General features: G+C 35.5%; 1 protein-coding gene across 2 annotated transcripts; it reads left to right on the top strand.

The window, feature by feature from the left end:
- Nucleotides 1-1,352: 1,352 nt before the first annotated feature.
- gabra2a (gamma-aminobutyric acid type A receptor subunit alpha2a) lies at nucleotides 1,353-19,557 on the top strand. Of its 2 annotated transcripts, none has more exons than XM_016562131.1 (10): nucleotides 1,353-1,760; nucleotides 2,138-2,256; nucleotides 5,586-5,701; nucleotides 6,673-6,740; nucleotides 11,654-11,874; nucleotides 12,951-13,033; nucleotides 13,130-13,273; nucleotides 13,367-13,519; nucleotides 15,615-15,817; nucleotides 17,974-19,557. In XM_016562131.1, exons 1-10 carry the CDS (start codon nucleotides 1,674-1,676, stop codon nucleotides 18,268-18,270), a joined length of 1,491 nt encoding a protein of 496 aa, XP_016417617.1. In that variant the 5' UTR covers nucleotides 1,353-1,673; the 3' UTR covers nucleotides 18,271-19,557. The 2 variants fall into 2 exon arrangements, with proteins under 2 accessions (XP_016417617.1, XP_016417618.1); XM_016562132.1 differs by having other exon boundaries at nucleotides 1,683-1,760; nucleotides 2,172-2,256.
- Nucleotides 19,558-21,371: the final 1,814 nt, after the last annotated feature.

The raw sequence follows: 21,371 nt of genomic DNA on the forward strand, positions 1-21,371 counted from the left end.
AGAATGTTCGTATGAGCTGAAGTTTTATGAAAAGACTGTGACTAAACAATATGGGCAATAACAAAAAATGCAGGTTATCTTTCTGTCAGTAATCAGTGATGTTTATGTGTTTGTCTGTAGACACATACATGTTTAAGTATGTGTATGTTTAAGTATGTTTAAGTATGTTGTATATATGCATTTTATGTGCTTGGGTCCTGACATATTGCTTATGTTCCCTGTCAGTGTTTTAGCTTTCTGTACATTCTGCCCGCAGAGCTTGTCTGGATCTCTGGCAATAAATTTTATATGTCAGAAAATGTCAACAAATGTCAACAAAATAGTATAAAAATAGTTCCTTCCTAGAGTATTATCCATTTCAACAGACACAATTAAATGCTAAATAAAGCTGTTTTTGTGTGTAAACAAACAAGTAAAAATACATAGGCCTAGGTTTTTCTATATCAAGTTAATACCTTTAATGTTACGAGTTGGCTGCTTGTTGGTTTTCATAGACAAGAATTGGTAATTTGGTACTGCACTTGTCTACAATGTCAACCGCTTTGACAGAATGTTTTTTACATGATAATTTGACAAAGACTAAACGATGGATGCAAGAACCTTATCTTCAGAAGTGAAGTATGACAGGGATTATGTTGGACTGAACCGAGACATGATAGAGATGTGAAGCTCTTTCACACTTCAGATGTGGTCTCTATACTTGGATTGGTACACCTGATGTGAGATTGTGATTACCTGTACATATACAGTATAAAGTAAATTGTATTCAGCAAGGACACATAAAATTGATCAAATATAATGTTATAATGTTTATGATGTTAAAAAAGAATTCTATTTCAAATCAAATGCTGTTCTTTTGAACTTTCAATTAATCAAAGAATTAAAAAAAATATATATCACGGCTTCCACAAAATAAATAAATAAATAAACAAGATGATGCTGAAAATTCAGCTTTGTCATCACATGAATTACATTTTAAAATATATTACAATTAAAACGTTATTTTAAAATGTAATAATATTTCACAATATTTCTGTATTTTTAATCAAATAAATGCAGCCTTGGTGAGCTTACAGACAGCTAACGTTTGAACATATAAGAAATACTATGCTGAAGTTTAAGTTAAATATATTTTGAATAATATTGGCAACCATTTTGGTGACCAGTGACTTCCTTTGCGTGGACAAAATAAATACCGAGACATTTTTCCAAAATATCTTTTCTTTTCCACAAACAATGTCATACAGGTTTGGAACGACATAAGGGTGAGAAATGGCAGCTAGTAGGCCTACTATTATTTATTTAACCCAACAGGTGGAATAAATGTAATTGATGTGTAGTCCTGATGTCCATGCGCTCTCCAGTGGGCAAATGTGTGAGCTGTGCTGGCTCTAGGACCCGGTGTCCCCTCTTGCGTCTTTTGGCTACTTGATGCTCTCAGTCTCCAGGCTCACGCCTAGGCTATATGGATTTCATACAAGCCGCTTCAGTCCTCACATGAGCATCTTAGGCTATACAGACGGATTGTGTGTCTTGACTCTTGGTGACCAGGGGACGCCTCTGGATTGTTTCCGTAAAGATTCATAGAAGAAGGCATATCTCACTTATCAATAAGCTCACGTGCCAGTCTATATGCCTTTGCGCGCGCCCTGGGAGTTTCCGTGAATCTACGGATGAGACGCCTCTGGAAGCGTGAGCTCGAGGGGCACAACTTTTCTTATTTCTTTGTCTCAAAGGAGCTGCGCTTCGGAGAAACGAAGGTAATTTGTTGTGTATTTTGCATTTTTTGTTTGGTTTTGTAAATTATCTATCAGTTTCCTGGGGCTGTGAACATTTTGAACATCTAAACTTAGCGACAGTGACAGCGACAGATTTATACATGATTCTTCTTCTGTTTGAACAGTTTTAATTGAGCTCATTTAAAATGTAAAGACGCTGTAGGTATGGCAGTTATATTTGCAACAGTTTCAAAATGTAAAACTTTTGAAACACAAAGGCTCGCTGTCTGACTCCAGCTTATGACCATTAGTGCGCGCTCGGGAAATATGCGTGTGCGTAAACGCAAAATGCTTACAAGCAGAAATAAATGTCACTGTATGTTTTGCCTGGATTCATTCTCATATAAATACATTTTAAGACTGACCTGAAGACTGAAATAACTTCTTTGGCAGGGAATAACTCAACAATGAATCGTCTATTGGGTCATTCGCATGGATTTCTAATCTACCTGTTTCTGCTGGCTTTATGGCGTGCATGGTAAGCAAAACAAAATACTCTTTTTTTCTCAAGAGAGCGCGCGGTTTTTTTCCAAGATAAAGCCCAATAAACGTGTGGTTATCACAACCGCTCTCTCCCTCTTTTTCTCTTTCAGAGTCAGGCAAAAAGCTTTTTGGCATGATTGTCATCATTTACAATATTGCCAGAAATAAACAGTATAATTATATATTAAAATAGACATAAATAAATAGCCTAGTGTAAAGTTAATATCACATCACCCAAAATTCCAATTCTGTCATCATTTACTCACCCTCATGTTGTTCCACATTTGTATAAGGTAAGGTAAGGTATACTTTATTGTCCCCAAAGGGAAATTTGTCTTGGGCTCCAAAAACAGCCACTGCATGACCACATTTAAACAATACATAACACACACAAATAAACAACCATCTCAATAAAACATTGATAAAACATAAAAAAAAAAGCTAACTCATGCTACTTTTTAGTGTCTTAGTTGCCGAAGGAATTAATTCATTCTTAAACCTATTAAGTCTGCACCTTGGCATTCTAAATCTCCTTCCTGATGGTAACATTTCAAATTCTGGATTCAAAATGTGCGTTGTATCATTTAGGATCTTGTATGCCTCCCTAAGCACTGATTTTTCATACAGGGTCTGGAGATAAGAATGCTCCTTCATGCCCACAATCTTCATGGCTATTCGAATAAGCTGTGTAAGCTTAGTCTTTAACTGCACTGTCAAGTTACCATACCAAAGATGAATTCCATATCGAATCATCACATTCTCCAGTACAGCTTGATAGAACAACCACATGATCTTACTGTTAACACCATAGAGTCTCAGCCTTCTCAAGAAATACGGTCTCTGATGTAACTTGGAACACAGACTTTCAACATGTACATTCCATGTCAATGAACACTCAATATGAATACCAAGGTATTTGTAAGAGGACACCTGCATAATAGGAACATTATGGATAAAAACTGGACTGTGATCTCCAATTGACTTGGGATCAAAGATCATCTCCTCGGTTTTCTTCACATTGACAACAAGATGGTGCGCATCACACCACTCCACAAACGGTTTAATTTCATCATAATAAGATGATAAAATAAGGCTGTAGTAAATTAAAAGCTGAACTAAAATCGATAAAAAGGAGGCGTGCGTATGCCTTAGTGTCCTCCAAATGCTTCAAAACTAAATGAGTGATACCTCCTACTGCATCCTCCGTGCTCCTTCCCTGCTTATAGGCAAACTGCCATGGATCTAGCTGTGGTGTCACTTCATTTTTCAGTAAGGTCACCATGTATTTCTCAAAACATTTCATAACGATCGAAGTTATCGCTACAGGTCTATAATCATTATTCTCAGATGGGTGTGGTTTCTTAGGGATTGGGGTAATCACAGATTTTTTCCAAAGTGCAGGAACTCCAGTGAATCAAGTGTAATTCCAGTGAATGTTGGAAAAGTGTACACCAAACTGAAGTAAGTTCTACCGCACAAGTTTTTAAAAGGCGGACAGAAATCCCATCCGGACCTTTAGATTTCTTTGTACACAACTGACGAAACAATAACTGCACTTTGGTACTGTCTGCCTCCAGTCTAGTATCCCCATCATATACCAAAGAGTCTACAATTAGATTGCATCCATCCGAAAAAATCCTGTGTTTCAAACCGAAGGTAAAAATCATTCAGCTCATTTGCTTTAGCAAACTCATCCATTACACATATATGTGGTTTACTTGGTTCCATATTTGTAACAACTTTCATAGTGTTCCACAGTTTAGAGTTCAGGGTAGTAAAATTATACTCAATCATATCTTTCTGTCGTCCCCTAGCTTGCCTTAACTGACAATTGAGCTCTTTTTGTATGTTTTTCAACTCAACATAATCTTTGTTTTTAAATGCAGTTTTTTTTTTCCGATTAATGCAATCCTTCAGCTCTTTAGTTATATACGGCTTATTGTTCGGATATACGATAACATTCTTTTTAGTAAGTACATTATCCACACAGAAGTTTATGTAGTCCGTAATAGTCTCCGTAGTCTCATCAATGTCCATGTTATTAAAAACATCCCAATCTGTGCATAGGAAACAACCTTTTAGTCTTTCTATAGCGTCATCTGACCACACTGTTACTTCTTTCACTACTGGTTTACTACGTTTGAGCATGGTTTTATATATAGGAATGAGGTAGATGGTATTGTGGTCAGCATTGGCCAAAGGTGGTTTAGATCTGGCCTCATAAGCCTTTTTAATGTTCCCATAGCACTTGTCCAGGATTCTATCCTTCCGTGTAACTTTCTTCTGTGGAATATAAAATACATTTGGAGAAATGTCGTTTATATTTTGTTTTATGTTCATACAACAGAAGTCAGTGGTCACCAATACTGTTTGGTTACCAACATTTCTCAAAAAATCTTCCACAGAGGAACATCAGTCATACATGTTTGGAAGGACACGAGGGTAAATGAGAGTAAATGATGACAGAATTTTCATTTTTAGGTGAACTGTCCCTTATACTGTATACACAATTAAATCATGATTTAAAGGAATGTTCTGAGTTAAATGCAGTTAATCTTAATAGACAGCATGTTGAATTACCACCACAGATAATCATTTTGATAATATCATCATATCATCAAAAATCATAATTAAGACAACTTGGAATAAAAGTAAACAAGACTAAGGCAACAAATGAACAGTTTTTTTCCCACAAGTATATTATATATACATACATGTGATACATAAGACTAGTGTGATACAATCAACAGAAATATGAGTAAAATATTTCTGCAAACTGACACCACTTGCATTACGAAACGTTACACTAACCCTGATGTCTTAATGAGGAATTCATTTTTTTTTTTTTTAAATAATAAATTCAAACTTTGATTGAATTATTTTCTGTGGTGACATTGAAAATACTTGTGATTGACCTTAATTTATACTGAACATTTCTGTAATGCTAGTCAGTTGCAACTACATTATAGCAGTATGTACATTTCTACTTTATTTTTTTGAAAAAGTCTATTTTCATACATACTTATGTTCACAAAATGAATAATTACAACAACAAAAAAAAGCTAATTATACAAACTTGTATGTAAATATGCACGCACCTAGAGGGAATGATTAATAGATTGGCCGTTTGGAGACAAGTTTGCTAAGATGAAGTCTCAGGTGTTTTGGTACAGCTGTCATGTTTGTGCTTTTGCCAGATGGTCGTCCTCTCATAACTTTATGGGACAAGGTCTGTAGAGAACAGCTTTTTCTGCATGCAACTGTGTAGCCTACAGTATATGTTTATGTAACAGACTTTTGAGATGCCAGATGTATCTTGTGTAGTTCTGAGACAGATGTATCCGGCTCAGATGCCTTTAAAAACAACATTACCCTCTTCACACGGATCTTGGACCGACTGCTTGATGGCTACGACAATAGGCTGAGACCTGGTCTTGGAGGTAAGAACACCTAGGGAATTAGTGCTGTGTCACATTTCCTGAAGTTGATATTACAGTTATATGCATTTTATGATGTACTAATAAGCAAAATTGCTGTGATTGTGTTGTTTCTGTTTAGGAATTTTATAAATAGCACAACAAGAAAAAAAAAAAATGGCTGAAATCAGTAAAATGTGTCATTATGTGTAAAACATTTAAGTGACTCATTGTTTATGTGCATTGTCACTCTGACCTGATTTTACCACTGATAAACTAATTATAATGAGGTGTTGATGACCTGAGAAATTTTGAGCCACGCCTGACTGAATAAGCCAGCAATCTCATCTCCACTTAACAATCAACAAACCCTGCCTGTGTAGTCTGCCAGTGTTAATATGTATTTATGTGGCCCCTGCTATTGTTTGGAAGCTCTGAGCTTGGCAACATAAAAGACATCATGGATCGAGTGACGCCCACCATGAGGCAAATTGATTTCTTGTGAGTGTTTCCTTTTTGAGATTTAGAGAGACTAGCACACAAAAACGCATTCACAGGAGTCAGTGGACATGCAGTCGAGCCAAGAGCCAGAATGAAGTGTTGCCATGGTTCCACTAAAGATAAGCTAAAGTAATAGTGCACTCAGATTTAAAAAAAATAATTTTTTCATCTTTTTTTCACGTCTATGTCATTTGAACCCCAAATTAGTTTCCCTTCATCTGTGAAACACAAAGGAGATCTCAGGCAGAATATCTGAGCTTCCATTTTCCATCCAGGAAAGCGGATGCTGATTTATCAAGCTTCAAAAAACACCGTCATAAAAGTACACAGGACTCATCTGCTATATTCCAAGTCTTCAGTAGTTTTATGTGAGGAGCAGGCTGAAATTTAAGTCGTTGACAACCATATAGCACATTATACTTGAGTAGACTTAGACGAGGAGTTCCTGGTTGATAACATTGTAATTTGGAGTTTCATTTTGCTGTGTAACATAGATCGAGTGACGGAGGTGAAGACTGATATCTATGTAACCAGTTTTGGACCAGTATCAGATACGGACATGGTAAGACATCCCTCTTCACACATCAGATGATTTGTGTGCTGTATAGTGAGAGTCAAATAATATTTATCAGAAATATTGGTCCCACTTTATATTAAGTGGCCTTAACAACTATGTACTTACATTTAAATTAATAATTTGGTACAATGCACTTATTGTGTATACATACATGTTTTTACATTGTACTTATATTTAAAAAATACCTGCATGTAATTACATATGTAATTAATTTCTGTAATTACATTTATAATTACACTGTTGACCCATCCCTTACACCTTAACCCACCCTTAAACCTACCCATACCAACAAACCTGTCCCTAACCTTACCCGTATCCCACCTCAATAGCAGCAAAAGTGTTTTGCAATACAATATAAACACAATAAGTACAGTGTACTTATTTGTTGATGTAAGTACATAGTAGTTAAGGCCACTTAATATAAAGTGGGACCGAAATATTTTATATTTTCCTGTTGGTTATCTCACTTTTTCTCCTTTAATACCACATCATCTCTCTACCTCAATCCTTGTTGTCCATCTGTTGTCTATTCATAGCATTTGGTACCTGCTGCTGGCTAAAAGCTTTTCTCAGTACTCTTCTTTTTCCCCAATTCACACTGTCTGCTCTCAAATATTTAGAATAGAGAAAAGGGATTTTTCATTGATTCATTCATTATGTATCATCTTTTACTGGCCAGTGGTGTGTTTTCTAAACCCCACTGAACACTCTCACTATCCTGTACTAGAAAATTCTCTGTTCGTAAAGACCGTATTATGTCAGGACGATCATCACACTGGGTATTTCTGTCATGTTTTTTTTTTCTGGGTGCTCTTGGGAAATCATGATTTTTGAATCTGCAGTTCTCCAGTCATCACCTGTGATGAGTACTCTAGCAAGAGATTTGCATTATTTTGTAAATAATATTAAACACAACACTGCTCTATTACTTCTCTCTAAAGGTTTCCACAGTATTAATTTGTGAAAGTTGTGCATCTTAAATAATGTTTAAATGTATGGTACCTTATTAAGCTTCTTACACTCATCAAGGCTGCATTTATTTGATCAAAAATATAATAAAACAGAAATATTGTTAACTATTATTACAAGTTCAAATACCGGTTTTCTATTATTTCAATATATTTCATAATATATTAACACATTTTAATATATTTTAAAAAGTAATTTGTTCCATTACTCCAGTCTTCAGTGTCACATGATCCTTCAGAAATCATTCTAATATGCTGATTTGGTGCACATGAATTTGCTGCTTACTATTATTTTTAGTGTTGAAAACAGTTGTGTTGTTTAATATTTTTATGAAAACCGTGGTAAATTTTTTTCAGTATTCTTTGATGAATATAAAGTTCAAAAGAACAGCATTAAAAATAGAAATCTTTTGTAACATTATAAATGCCTTTACTGTCACTTTTGATTGACTGAATGTGTCCTTGCTGAATGAAAGTATTAATTTCTTTCAAAAAAAAAAAAAAATCTTACTGACCCCAAACTTTGAAATGGTATTGTAGATATATAAATTATGGCCTATACAGATTACAACATTACATGTTAACAACTAAGATGATTGATGCTATAACTATACTGCTAAAAAACTGAATCCAGACCGTTTACAATGTAATATCCAGAATAGTTTGATTTTTTTACATTGATTTTAGAAATTGATTTAGAAATTATTGCTATATTATCAGCTATGCTCTGACCAACAGTGAATTTTAAAGGGGTCATGAGCTGCCTTTGTTTTTTATTTTGTACTGTTCTCTGAGGTCCACTGATAATGTTATCAACATTTTTAGATCAAAAAACATAATAATTTAGAAGTAGGCCTAATAGGCTATTTTTCTGTCCTGTTTTTAACCCACCCATCTGATTTTAGAATCGGAAATAAACACACACTGCTATGATTGGCTAACAGTTGTGAAAACGTTTGACAGTACATCCTTCATAGATATATGCTGCCGTCATTTAGGTCAAAAACGCATAAATACTCATATTAAATGATCTGTAAGAAGAGACAAAGCAATAGTGGCCACGTAATAAAAACAGTGACATTACTGTCGGATACAATATAGTTGGCACAGCCTCGTCTTTTAGTTTTACTCTTTCTGAAAATCCTGTGTCGAATTGTGCCTTGTTTGTAAACGAATCCAGGGTAAAATTAAGTGAACAAAAGACCAAGTTCACGGTGACGCGGTCTGAGTGACGCAGTCTGGAACTTCATTAAAAATGACCTCTCTCGTTACTTAGACTTCGTGCGTGAATTGTTGGGCGAGGCTAAACAGGCATGATGTAGAAGCAGGCATTGATCTTCTTCTGCGGAGGCAGTGTTTATCAGAGCCCGGTCTAATGAAAATGCTTATAAATAGAACGCCAAATAAAAACAAAAACTCGTGGTATTGATACATAAAAATTTACTTTGGCATGCATATGATACACACGTGTTTGGCGTGCATATAATACGCAGTTATCGCGTGCATATGATACAAAATTTGTTGACGTGCATATGATACGCAGCTTTCGCGTACATATGATACGCATCTACCCCACAACCCTAATCCTACCCATTACGTAGCATATACACGCCAAAGTAAATTTTTGCATATCAGTACTGTGAGTTTTTGTTTTTATTTGGCGTACTATTTATACGCACTTTCATGAGATCGGGTTGGTTTATCCACACTTTTACGTCATAAAGTGGCACATTCCACAACCTGTCATTTTGGAAGACTGGTTTCAATATAAGCTCATTTTAGACTAGCGAGAAAGTTTTGAGCTCTGAAACCTACAGAATGTTTTATAGCACAATGACCTCTTATATGTCAAAAGATCAAGAGAATTTTGATTTCTCAGTTCATGACCCCTTTAAAGAATTAATAATATTGCTGTAACTGATCCTGATATGGTCAAAGATATACAAAATCTTCAGTAAATCTTGCTTTTTGCCCACTTCCTTTTGAATGATCAGTCTAGTGTTCCACAATTTCATGTTCCTTTGAACATTATAATGCCTTAAAATAGACATATACTGTGGAGGATCACATAAGCAGGTTATTTTTTTTCAGTCTTACCGTGCCACTCCCTTCAGGCCGTGTGGTTATGATATGACAGAATGGAAAGTGACAAGTATTGTCTTTTTGCTTGAGGAGTTCTCCTGCATAACGGAGGGTAATGTTGCAAGATGTTAGCAAGAATATCAAATGACCAGGCAAGCTTTCCTCAAAGTTTGTCCGAGATGAAGGTTTTAGATTTTATAATGGTACTGGAATTAACTTAGTATGGACCCATAATAGGTTTGTTCCATACAGTATGATTGTGACATTGTGAAAGCTGATGGAGGATGGATGGAAGAATGAGAAGGAAATTTAGCATTACAGATGGGCTCTGTGAGTGCAGGGGAGCCCTGGCGCTCCAGTGACAGCATGTACTGCCACACAATATTATCTTTCCTGTATGAGTGTGGGAGTGAATAAGTATTATCTCTTACGTACATAACATTGTGTTTTTCTGTCTCTGTGCTGCCATGGAAACTGGATGCCCGCCTTCACCCCGGGGGTCGGTGCATGGCAGCGCAGTGCCCGAGGGATTGGGATATAATGCAATGATGTGAAGCGCTTCTGACACTTTGCCACTTTCTAGTACTATAGAGAGGGAGATGAAACACTCATTATACACAGACAATGAACATACTGAGTGAACTGAAAAGTTGCTGACATTTACTGAGGGAGCCCATTCAGTCTTAATTTTAATACTTTTCTTTTAGCTGTCATTGAAAGGTTTACAGCTAAATCCAGTGTCTGAGACCACATTGAATATCTGAGATTTAAAATCAAATTTCATTTGCATTTGTACATAACATACCTGTACACACAAATACCATCTATTGTCCATTTTGTATATTGTGTATATTTTCTTTAAATATTTTTTGTATATTGTTATTTCCTATTTTCCTATTTCCTATTTACCTATTAAATATTAAATATTAAATATTAAATATTTATTCTTTTTATTATCTGTGTCTTGTCTGTCACTGTCATTCTGTTGTGCTGTGGAAGCTTCTGTCACTAAAACAAATTCCTCATATGTGTAAATATACCTGGCAGTAAAGCTCTTTCTGATTCTGATTAAATCTAGAAATAAATGATATGCCATTAAAGCAAAAAAGTAGGACAAATAAATACTACAAGTATATTTTAATACTCCTAAAATATACACTACTATTCAAAGGTTTAGTGTCAGTAGGATTTTTTCTCTCTCTTATTCTCACTAAGGCTGTATGTAAAACATTAATATTGTGAAATACTGTTACAATTTAAAATAACAGTTTTCTCTTTTATATTTAAATAATTAAAATGGATTTAAAATGTAATTTATTTAACATTTATTTAAAAACATTAAAATGTAATTTATTGCTGTGATGGCAAACCTGAATTTTCAGCAGCCATTATTTCATTATCACATGATCCTTCAGAAATCATTCTAACATGCTGGTTTTCTGCATAAGAAACATTTCTTATTATTGTGAATGTTGAAAACAACTTAATATTTTTGTGGAAACTTTGATACATTTTTATCAGGATTCTTTGATGAATAGAAAGTTAAAAAATATAAATCTTTTTCAACATTATACATGTCTGTACTGTCTCTTTTGATCAATTAAATGCATCGATGATGAATGAAATTTTTGTTTTAATAAATTAAACTCAACTTTTCAAGTGGTTATCCTGATAATATATTTTTTAATAAAACCAAATTGAAATAGACTAACAGTAGCATTTAGACTTTGGATCCCACATTGAATGAAAATATATTTTCTGTGTCAGGTATATTTTGTCTGATGCACACATCAGCACTGAAGAATCTCTTGCACTCTTATCTCCCCTGGTATTTCACTCCATTCTCAGGAATACACAGTGGATGTGTTTTTCCGTCAGCGCTGGACAGACGAGCGGCTGAAGTTTAACGGGCCAATGAACATCCTGCGTCTCAACAACCTGATGGCCAGTAAAATCTGGACTCCAGACACTTTCTTTCACAACGGCAAGAAATCTGTGGCTCACAACATGACCATGCCCAACAAACTACTGCGGATTATGGAGAACGGCACTCTACTGTACACCATGAGGTACCCCTGTACTAGAGTTATCAAATAAATGAATCAAAATAATTACATGATATGCTGATTAATTCATCAAACTATTCACAATCAATCACATATATCAATATTTGATAAGAAAAGTCCCCTAAATCAATATAATTGAAAGACATTACAAAAAGTGGCTTTATTGTTTTATTTCCACTTCAACATATTTTCTTAAATGTATGTACATAATAAATATACACAGTACACACATGTATTATGTAAACACAAACTTTTATTTTGGGTTTGATAATCGCAATTAATTGTTTAACAGTCCTAATTTGTTTTGAATGTTTTTGAAAGACATCTGTTATGCTCATCGGTTGAATTTATTTGATCAAAAATACAATAAAACAATAATATTGTGAAATATTATAATGTCAAATAACTTTCTATTTTAATATGTTTTAAAATGTAAAATATTTCTTTGAATTTGCAGTAGATATCACTCATTTATTTGAAATAGACATTTGTGACCCTGGACCACAAAACCAGTCTTAAGTTGCTGGGGTATATTTGTAGCAATAGCCGAAAATACATTGTATGGGTCAAAATTATAGATTTTTCTTTTATGCCAAAAATCCTTAGGATATTAAGTAAAGATCATGTTCCATGAAGATATTTTGTAAATTTCCTACTGTAAATATAGCAAAACTAGATTTCCAAATAGTTGTATCTCGGTCAAATATTGTCCTTAACAAACCATACATCAATGGAAAGCTTATTTATTCAGCTTTCAGATGATGTATAAATCTCAATTTAAAAAAATTGACCCTTATGACTGGTTTTGTGGTGCATGGTCACATTTTTGTAACATTAGAAATGTCTTTACCGTCACATTGGATTAATTTAATGCATCCTTGCTGAATGGAAGTATTTATTTCTTCAAAAAAATCTTATATATCGTATAATTAACAGTAAGCTTGAATTGCTCTGATGGTGGGAAAATTCCTTTTTATACATTTTATGATTTTTATAACTAAATGTACAAAATTAATGAATTAAATTGACAGCCCTATTAAGAACACATAATTTTGAGGTGTATTTATGTATTTGTGCAGGTTGACAGTGCAAGCTGAATGCCCGATGCATCTTGAGGACTTTCCAATGGACTTCCATTCCTGTCCGCTTAAATTTGGCAGCTGTAAGCAAAAATGCTAATCATTTACTTTATTTCCCATGAAGCTTAGTGTCTGTCTGTGCTTTGGGTTTTATTCAAATATAGTGTGTCTGTGTGTAGATGCTTACACTCTGACAGAGGTGACGTATGTTTGGACACGTGATGCCACCTTATCGGTGGAAGTAGCTCCAGATGGTTCTAGACTTAACCAGTATGACTTAACAGGACATACTGTTGGCAAGGAAACCATCAAGTCCAGTACTGGTAAGACATTCGCAAGCAGTCACAAAATGATCTGGATCCATATGCTCCTATCCATCGTTCTTCCCTCACTCGTGTTTCTCTCCTGCTGTGCAGGTGAATATACAGTGATGACTGCCCATTTCCATCTGAAGAGGAAGATTGGGTACTTTGTGATCCAGACGTACCTGCCTTGCATAATGACCGTCATCTTATCCCAAGTCTCTTTTTGGCTCAACCGAGAGTCTGTCCCCGCACGCACAGTTTTTGGTGGGTGAGCATGTGTTGTGTAATCAGAACATAATGTGGAAAGGTTTTTAATTCAGTTTACTACGGCACATATTTATTTGTTGGCTGTGTACATCTTTTCGATGAAAAATCAATTTAGCATGCTGATTTTGTAGTTCTGATTAAATTACTGATGCAGTCATGGGTAAAGCTGATGTAGAATGTGTACAGTTTTTGATTTTCTCTAGCAATTTCAATTTCCTTCTGAACTCTAGGGATGAATTTGAAATGGCTGCGAGCGAACGCAAACAGCTCTAAAAATTGGCCGCCGTGTGTATGTCTGCGTTTTTGTAGGTGAAAAATTTGCCCAGTTATGTGCATGAATGTGTGTATTTTTGTTCATTCAGTGGGAGGAAGCCTTAGCATCCAAAAACACATTTAAATTAAACACAGACTCGCAGGGGGAATTCGCTAAGAATGAAATGCTGATAGCGTCTTTTATTCACACGCTTTGTTGTTTTAGTGGCCAATTCACTAAAGGATTTATGCAAATGAGGTTAACACTCATGAATTGCTGAACGTAATTTGCACACCACAATTCTACATCTTGCATCAGTGCTCAGTTGCGGGGGGGATGCAGTAAACTACCCGTGTATGGTACACTTTACTGGGACTGTACAACATCGCTCCACCACTGTGATACAGGCACCTACTGTAAATTGGCTCTTTAAAATGCTGGTTATATGATCATTTGGTCATCATTTGATTAGTTAATGCTGCCATGATGAAAAAAAAAAAAATCTAAATTGAATGGCAAAATTGAATTATGCACTGTGCAGCGCAGTACCAGCACAGATAGCAAATGGCTCAAGCAGATTGCACGTTTATTTATTTGCAGGAAAACTGCCAAAATCACAATGGTTTAACATTTGAAAATAAAGAAATTGTGTTGTGGTTTTACAGTTGTACTACTATATAAAATTAAATGATTTTATTTTATTAACACCAAATTATTTTATTTTATAGTGTAAGTATAACACTATTACAATATATCTCTCACTATGAGAGATATATTGTCAAATATATCAAAAATATAATAATACCAATTTTGTGAAATATTTAAATTAATTAAAGGGGTGGTTGATTGCGATTTCATGTGGAATGCATTTTTTAACAAACGAAGCATTAACACATGTTAGACTGCACCCCATAAACACAATCAAGCCTATAAAAAAAACAGTCAACCACCCATTTAATTAATGCATTTTAAAATGTAATTTATTAAAGGAGCCATTATCCATTTATTTGAAATAAAAATCTTACATAACATTTAATCGATTTAATGCATCCTTGCTAAATGAAAGTATTCATACAAATTATTACTATATTATAGTCATACTGAATGGGTTAAAAACAGTAGGAAGATTTTTCTTTCTAAACTGTGCACTTTATGGTTACTGAAAGAGGTTTGAACTGGTTCTTGTAATGAGTAAACTCAAATTTTTCAAGTTTTTCCCCTAAACATTCTGCTCCTAATCATTCTGCCATCATGGTATGTATTGCATTTAAACAGATCTTCAGAGTAAAAAGTCATTTTTTATAATTATAAAAGTCAATTGATCATTATTTTTATTTTCCTTGCAGATGCACTCCTGCATAAAATCACCCCAGTCATTCTAGAATTATTAATTTTTTCCAAACAAAGCTATTCAAATCATCTAGTTTATTTATCGACCTGAAAGAAATGTCTTGAGTTGATTGAAAAGATAAAAGTGAGATTTTTGTAAATTTTTGTGAATTTTCCTATGTTTTCTCCCTAATATCTGTTATAATGATGAATATATTTGGATTGATTTATTTTCCCTGAGGATGCAAAAATTCATTAAAATTGTTTACAAAAAACATAAGATCATCTATATAAAATGAAGACAGGAGGTCCACTTAGGGCATATGACTGACTGCTGAAATGAACACAATTTCATTAGCCCAGGGCATTTGTGATTACACGTGTACATCTGTGCTGTCTCTTCCACAAATGAGTGAACGGCATAAATGCTGGTAATTATCTGCAGTGAGGCATGCTGCACTAATGCGGTATATACAGCGCTCAGTCTTTTTTGTTGATATTTTTGTCTAGGTGTGACTACAGTGCTAACGATGACCACTTTGAGTATCAGCGCTCGAAACTCTTTACCAAAGGTGGCCTATGCCACAGCCATGGACTGGTTCATCGCTGTGTGCTACGCGTTTGTTTTCTCTGCTCTCATCGAGTTTGCCACAGTAAACTACTTCACCAAGCGCGGCTGGGCCTGGGATGGCAAGAGCATTGTCAATGATAAGGTAACCATGACGATACAGCTTTGATTTTGGAGTGGAGCACATCTGGTAGCTTTGATTATTGTCATTGAGAAGAGGGGTTATTTAGATAAGGGAAATCAACACTGTTAATTCAGCACAGTTAAAGGAAAATTTTACCCCAAAATTAAAATTGGCTGAAAATGTTCTCACCCTCAGGCCATCCAAGATGTAGATGAGTTTGTTTCTTCATCTGAAAAGATTAGAAATGTAGCATTACATCACTTGCTCACCAATGGATCCTCTGCAGTGAATGGGTGCCGTCAGAAAGAGATTCCAAACAGCTGATGAAAACATCACAATAATCCACAGGACTCCTGTTGCTTCTGATCAAAATACCAGTCCATAATCCATAATGACATTTCCTCCAGTGAAAAAGTCCACTTCCTGTTGTCCTCTCACATCAGTCAAATTTGTTTAGAATGGCTTTCGCTTGTAAACTGTGTTTGATCTGTGCATATTTCTCTCCTAACTGACCGTTCTCAAATAACTTGATTGACAGGCGATCTGACCAATCAGAATGCGGATATTATGTGCCGCCGCTGCTATCCACCATCTTGCCCGACATCTTACACCAGCGCTGTATGCATGGCTTGCAGTGCTTAAAGGGATACTCCACCCCAAAATGAACATTTTGTCATTAATCACTTACCCCCATGTCGTTCCAAACCCGAAAAAGCTTTCCGAAGACGAACAAAGCTTTTACGGGGAAAGAGTTAAGTTAAAATACTGAGTGTTAAATAATAAAATAATATGTTAAAACGTGTGCTCTTATCGTTCTGTGAACAAAATCCCGTGAACGTCACCCCGAATGGGAGCTGTATATGCGCTCATCTGTTTTCAATGTAGCTAACCTCTGTCATCTTCACGTCATCTTCCCACTCATTAAACTATGACAGGTCCTTTACTGCAAAAAGACAGTCACTGCGACACTCTAAAGTGATGAAACTATGGCCCCATGTGCTTTTTAAAACCATTTTCATAGGTTTCATATTATATTGTCGGCTCGGAAATTATGTAAATGCGCATGCCCAGTAGCCGCAGCTGTAACATTATCCCTTTTAGCCTTAAAGGGGTCATATGATGCGATTTCAATTTTTCCTTTCTCTTTGGAGTGTATTTGTGCATTAAGTACATATGAAAATACAATCGGTTCACGTGTTTGAACTAGGTAATACAGTGATCTGTTACGACAAATTAAAGAGCCACAAAATGGTATTTATCGTTTAAATTTCTTTAAAAATGACAAAATTTGAAAGCTGAGAGCCCTGAGACCTTGTTTCATAGCAGAAGTAACCTGCTCTGTCTTGTCTGTTGGTGCGTTGTCAGTTTTGTATTTTTCACTGCGTGAGAACATGCATGATGTGTGTAGTGTGAGAGCGGCATTGTTTGTCGGGGATGGCAACAGTAACTAAGGAGGGCGGGTCTTTGCGAACGGTCAATTCACACGAGACAACTTTTTCACTGGAGAAAGCAATATTATGGACAGAGGCTAGTTTTAACAGGAAGCAATGGTTTGAAGTTAAAAATGGATTTATGTCTTAATGATAGATTTATTACAAACATGTAGCTTTTCACGTCCCAAGATGTCAATTGATGGATTGGAGTGGTGGAATACTTGTGATGTTTTCATGACTCTCATTCTGACGGCACCCATTCACTGCAGAGCATCCACTGGTGAGCAAGTGATGTAACTCTCCAAATCTGTTCCGATGAAGAAATAAACTCATCTATATCTTGTATGGCCTAAGGGTTAGTACATTTTCAGCAAATTTTCTTTTTTGAGTGAACTGTACTTTTAAACTCCCATCATTTTGAACGCTGTCTGACATTGTGTGTTTCTTTTTTAATACTATTATAAGCTTAATGTCATTGACTGATCATGTAACATTGTGTTAACTAATTCCTTGTTACATTTCTCCAAATCTGTTCCGATGAAGAAATAAACTCATCTATATCTTGTATGGCCTAAGGGTGAGTACATTTTCAGCAAATTTTCTTTTTTGAGTGAACTGTACTTTTAAACTCCCATCATTTTGAACGCTGTCTGACATTGTGTGTTTCTTTTTTAATACTATTATAAGCTTAATGTCATTGACTGATCATGTAACATTGTGTTAACTAATTCCTTCTGACTTCAGAAAAAGGAGACGTCCGTTATTAAAAAGAATAACGCATATGCAGTCGCTGTGGCAAACTACGTGCCCCACATTGCAAAGGACTCTGCTCTGCCCACTGTCTCAAAGAGCGCTACAGCGGAGCCCAGTAAAGCTCAGCCAGTGGCTAAAGAAGCACTGAAGACCTTCAACAGCGTCAGCAAGATTGACCGTATGTCTCGCATCATCTTTCCAGTGCTTTTTGGCAGTTTTAACCTGGTTTATTGGGCCACGTATCTCAACAGAGAGCCTGGTGGTAAGAACATGGTGCCCTCCCACTGAGCCATAGCTATTGCACATACAATCATTCCTCTACTACAAAATTATAATAGCAGTTTTTGTACAAATTCTTTAGTGTACTTTTGACGTATCTGTATGGCAGCATTCTATAATGAACGCTTTTCAGCCTCCTTACAATCTTACCACTGCCAGGACAATTTAAAGAGCATCTTATCATACTTTAACGGGACAAATGAACTTATTTCCACAGCTTTATTTTTGTATGTCATTGTGTGATTTCTGAGTATTTAACTGATTTTTCCTTGCCTTTTTATGCAGTGTTTACTGGCATTTTCATACAGACCTCTGTTTTTTATTTAACTACATTTGTGTATTATATATTTATAAAATATCAACCTCCTTATGTCAATGTCAGTATTTTGGCTAAATTATGAATTAAGCTCACAGGTATTGTGCATTAACGACACACTGTTTAAAATGAAAGCGCATACATACTAAATGTGATAGCTGTGTTGTTTTGTTATAATTGCACTACAGTATCTGTAAGACAGATCACTGCACCTTTATATTGACTGATGTAGCATTTCAAGTCAAATTAAATATGGCACTTTATTTTCTGATTGCATATTAGCTTTCACGCACATCACACAGCTGTGCATCTAATTCTCAGCCATAAGCAATGCACCATCAATGAAAGCGCACACCCACACATGGTTTAAAGGTAAATGATTCAATGAGTTTGTTTGAAGCACCACAGTGTTTTGTATTGTTGTGGACACTTTGATCCATGAGCACAGTCTCAAGTGGAATTAGCACTGCATTTGAGCCACTGCTGTTTCTTTGGTTCACTGTGAATGGAAAATGCTGCTGAGATTTTCCCACATAGCAGATTTACATTTTTAATTTGCTTGGGTTGAAATGAGAGCAATATGTTGGTCTTCTGTATATGTTACTCAAACGGTGACGCTTCTAAGGTCCAGGCCACTGATACTCGCATTAGCTTAATGTTGCAACAGTGACATGATGTTTATATGGTATTTTCAATATATGTCTATTGTAGCTTCATGATTAATGCAGATTATGGTTGTAATGGGCTTCTCAGTATAATATATTCGCCTAATGACGCTATGAAAATGGGAATCAAAATGTACTGTTCGCTCAATAGATCATCTGTCAAACATTTTCTGAATTTTCATTACTAACATCAACAATCCTGACAAGTGTAAACGCTTGAATGAACTACTGTGGGCTTACTTTTAACAGCTTTTCAATTTGCCATACTGTTCTCAGTTTTCTGCCTGGGCAAAGAGACAGCTCCCCTGTTGACTGAAATAAAGTGTCGTCAAAGCCAACATGGCTCAGTTACTCTCCTTTTGTGTGGATGATCGTGTTTGTGCCCCCTCCTTTTGCACTGTGCAACTCAAAAATGTCATGGTCCTTATTGCTAAAAAAAAACTCTCAGCTTCACAACCGCACAGCACAAACCAGTGTTATTTTAGTATCATTGAAATCCTTTTATAGTTTTTATAAAAATTTTGAAGTAATTTTTGTTTGTTTTTATGTATTCTGTTTTCATATTAAATTAAACGTTTTAGTAATTTTTTTGTGTTTTGTAATTTCTATTTAGGTTTTTTATGTCTTTACAGTTTTTTTTATTATTTTTTATTTCATTTTTGTTTTTTTAGTGCATCAAGTTAAAGGAATAATTCAGCCAAAAATGAAAATTTGCCGAAAATTTACTCATCCTCAGGCCATCCAAGATGTGGATGAGTTTGTTTCTTCATCAGAACTGCAGTGAATGGGTGCCGTCAGAATGAGAGTTCAAACAGCTGAGAAAAACAAAACAATAATCCACAACTAAGTAGTCCACGCCACGCCACGCCACTCCAGTCCATCCATTAATGTCTTGTGAAGTGAAAAGCTGCTTGCTTGTAAGAAACAAATCCATCATCTAAGCATTTTAAGGTTAAACCATAATTTCTGGGAAAAGTAATAGTTCATAATATATAATAACGTATCCTCCAGTGAAAAAGTCCATCCCCTGTTGTCCTTTCACATCAGAATCAACCAAAATATTTGTTTAGAACTGTTTTGGACTTTTTGTGCTTGTAGACGGTGCTTGATCTGTGCATATCTTTCTCCTTATTGGAAAAGGCGACTTTTTCTCTGGAAAAAGCAATATGGATAGAGGATTTGTATTTTATCTGGAAGCAACAGTTTGAAGCTAAAAACGTCTTGATAACAGACTTGTTTTTCACTTCACAAGATGTTATTTGATGGAATGAAGTCGCATGGATTACTTGTGTTTTAAGTCTGATTCTGACGGCACCCATTCACTGTAGAGGATCCACTGGTGACCATGTGATGTAATGCTACATTTCTCCAAATCTGTTTTGATGAACAAACAAACATCCACAGTACATCTTGAACTATTCTTTTAAACTAAAAACAGGGAATCTGGCTGAAATAAAATAAGTTTAAGGGTTTTTCAGTTAACATTTATTTTAGTCAACAAAATGTAACAAAAATGCTTTTATGGTTTTAGTTTAATTAACTATAATAAATAACCCTGGCACAAACCTAACTGCAGTCTAAATTTCACTCAGTGGAATGGCATTGTGAGCTGACGTAGTGCTAGTCAATACACATTGATAAGTTCACTGTGTGCCGGCTGCTTCTTTTATTTACCTGCTCTTAAAAGCCTGCATCTGGTCCAATCCACTAGACTCCCAATCCATATTTTCTTTCTGCATTTCATTGCCTTTTTCATCTGTCTCTCCATTCTGTCTGAGAGCTTTTTGTGTAGCCTACTCTGCTTTGACTAACCAGCAGAATTTGAGATTAGCAGCGCTGAATGGAGAACCGGGAATCCATGCACATTTATCTAAGATCTTGCTTTAGCATAACGGTGGCGCTTCACAGATCATTTCTTTTGGTTATGGAATCGGTATCTGCCTGTATGCGATACAGCTATCAATGCAAGCACAAGGCTAAACAGAGGAAGACAGTACTCCATTAACCTCCCCTCACTCCTTTGCACCTTCTGGAAAAGCATATCTGTGGGTACAAACAAGCATCTGTCAGAACAGATGTGTCCACTTGTGCACACAATCATAGCACACACAAACTTGACCAGAGGGGGA

This window comes from Sinocyclocheilus rhinocerous, unplaced genomic scaffold, assembly GCF_001515625.1.
Source record: "Sinocyclocheilus rhinocerous isolate Xijiao unplaced genomic scaffold, SAMN03320098_v1.1 scaffold469, whole genome shotgun sequence".
NCBI lineage: Eukaryota > Metazoa > Chordata > Actinopteri > Cypriniformes > Cyprinidae > Sinocyclocheilus > Sinocyclocheilus rhinocerous.

Excerpts from the sequence above, each read along its gene's own strand:
- gabra2a (XM_016562131.1), top strand. The coding sequence starts at position 1,674 with ATGAGACGCCTCTGGAAGCGTGAGCTCGAGGGGCACAACTTTTCTTAT. Across the intron at positions 1,761-2,137 it reads TGCGCTTCGGAGAAACGAAG|ACTGACCTGAAGACTGAAAT; the intron begins GTAATTTGTTGT and ends ATACATTTTAAG. Across the intron at positions 13,520-15,614 it reads CCCCGCACGCACAGTTTTTG|GTGTGACTACAGTGCTAACG; the intron begins GTGGGTGAGCAT and ends ATTTTTGTCTAG.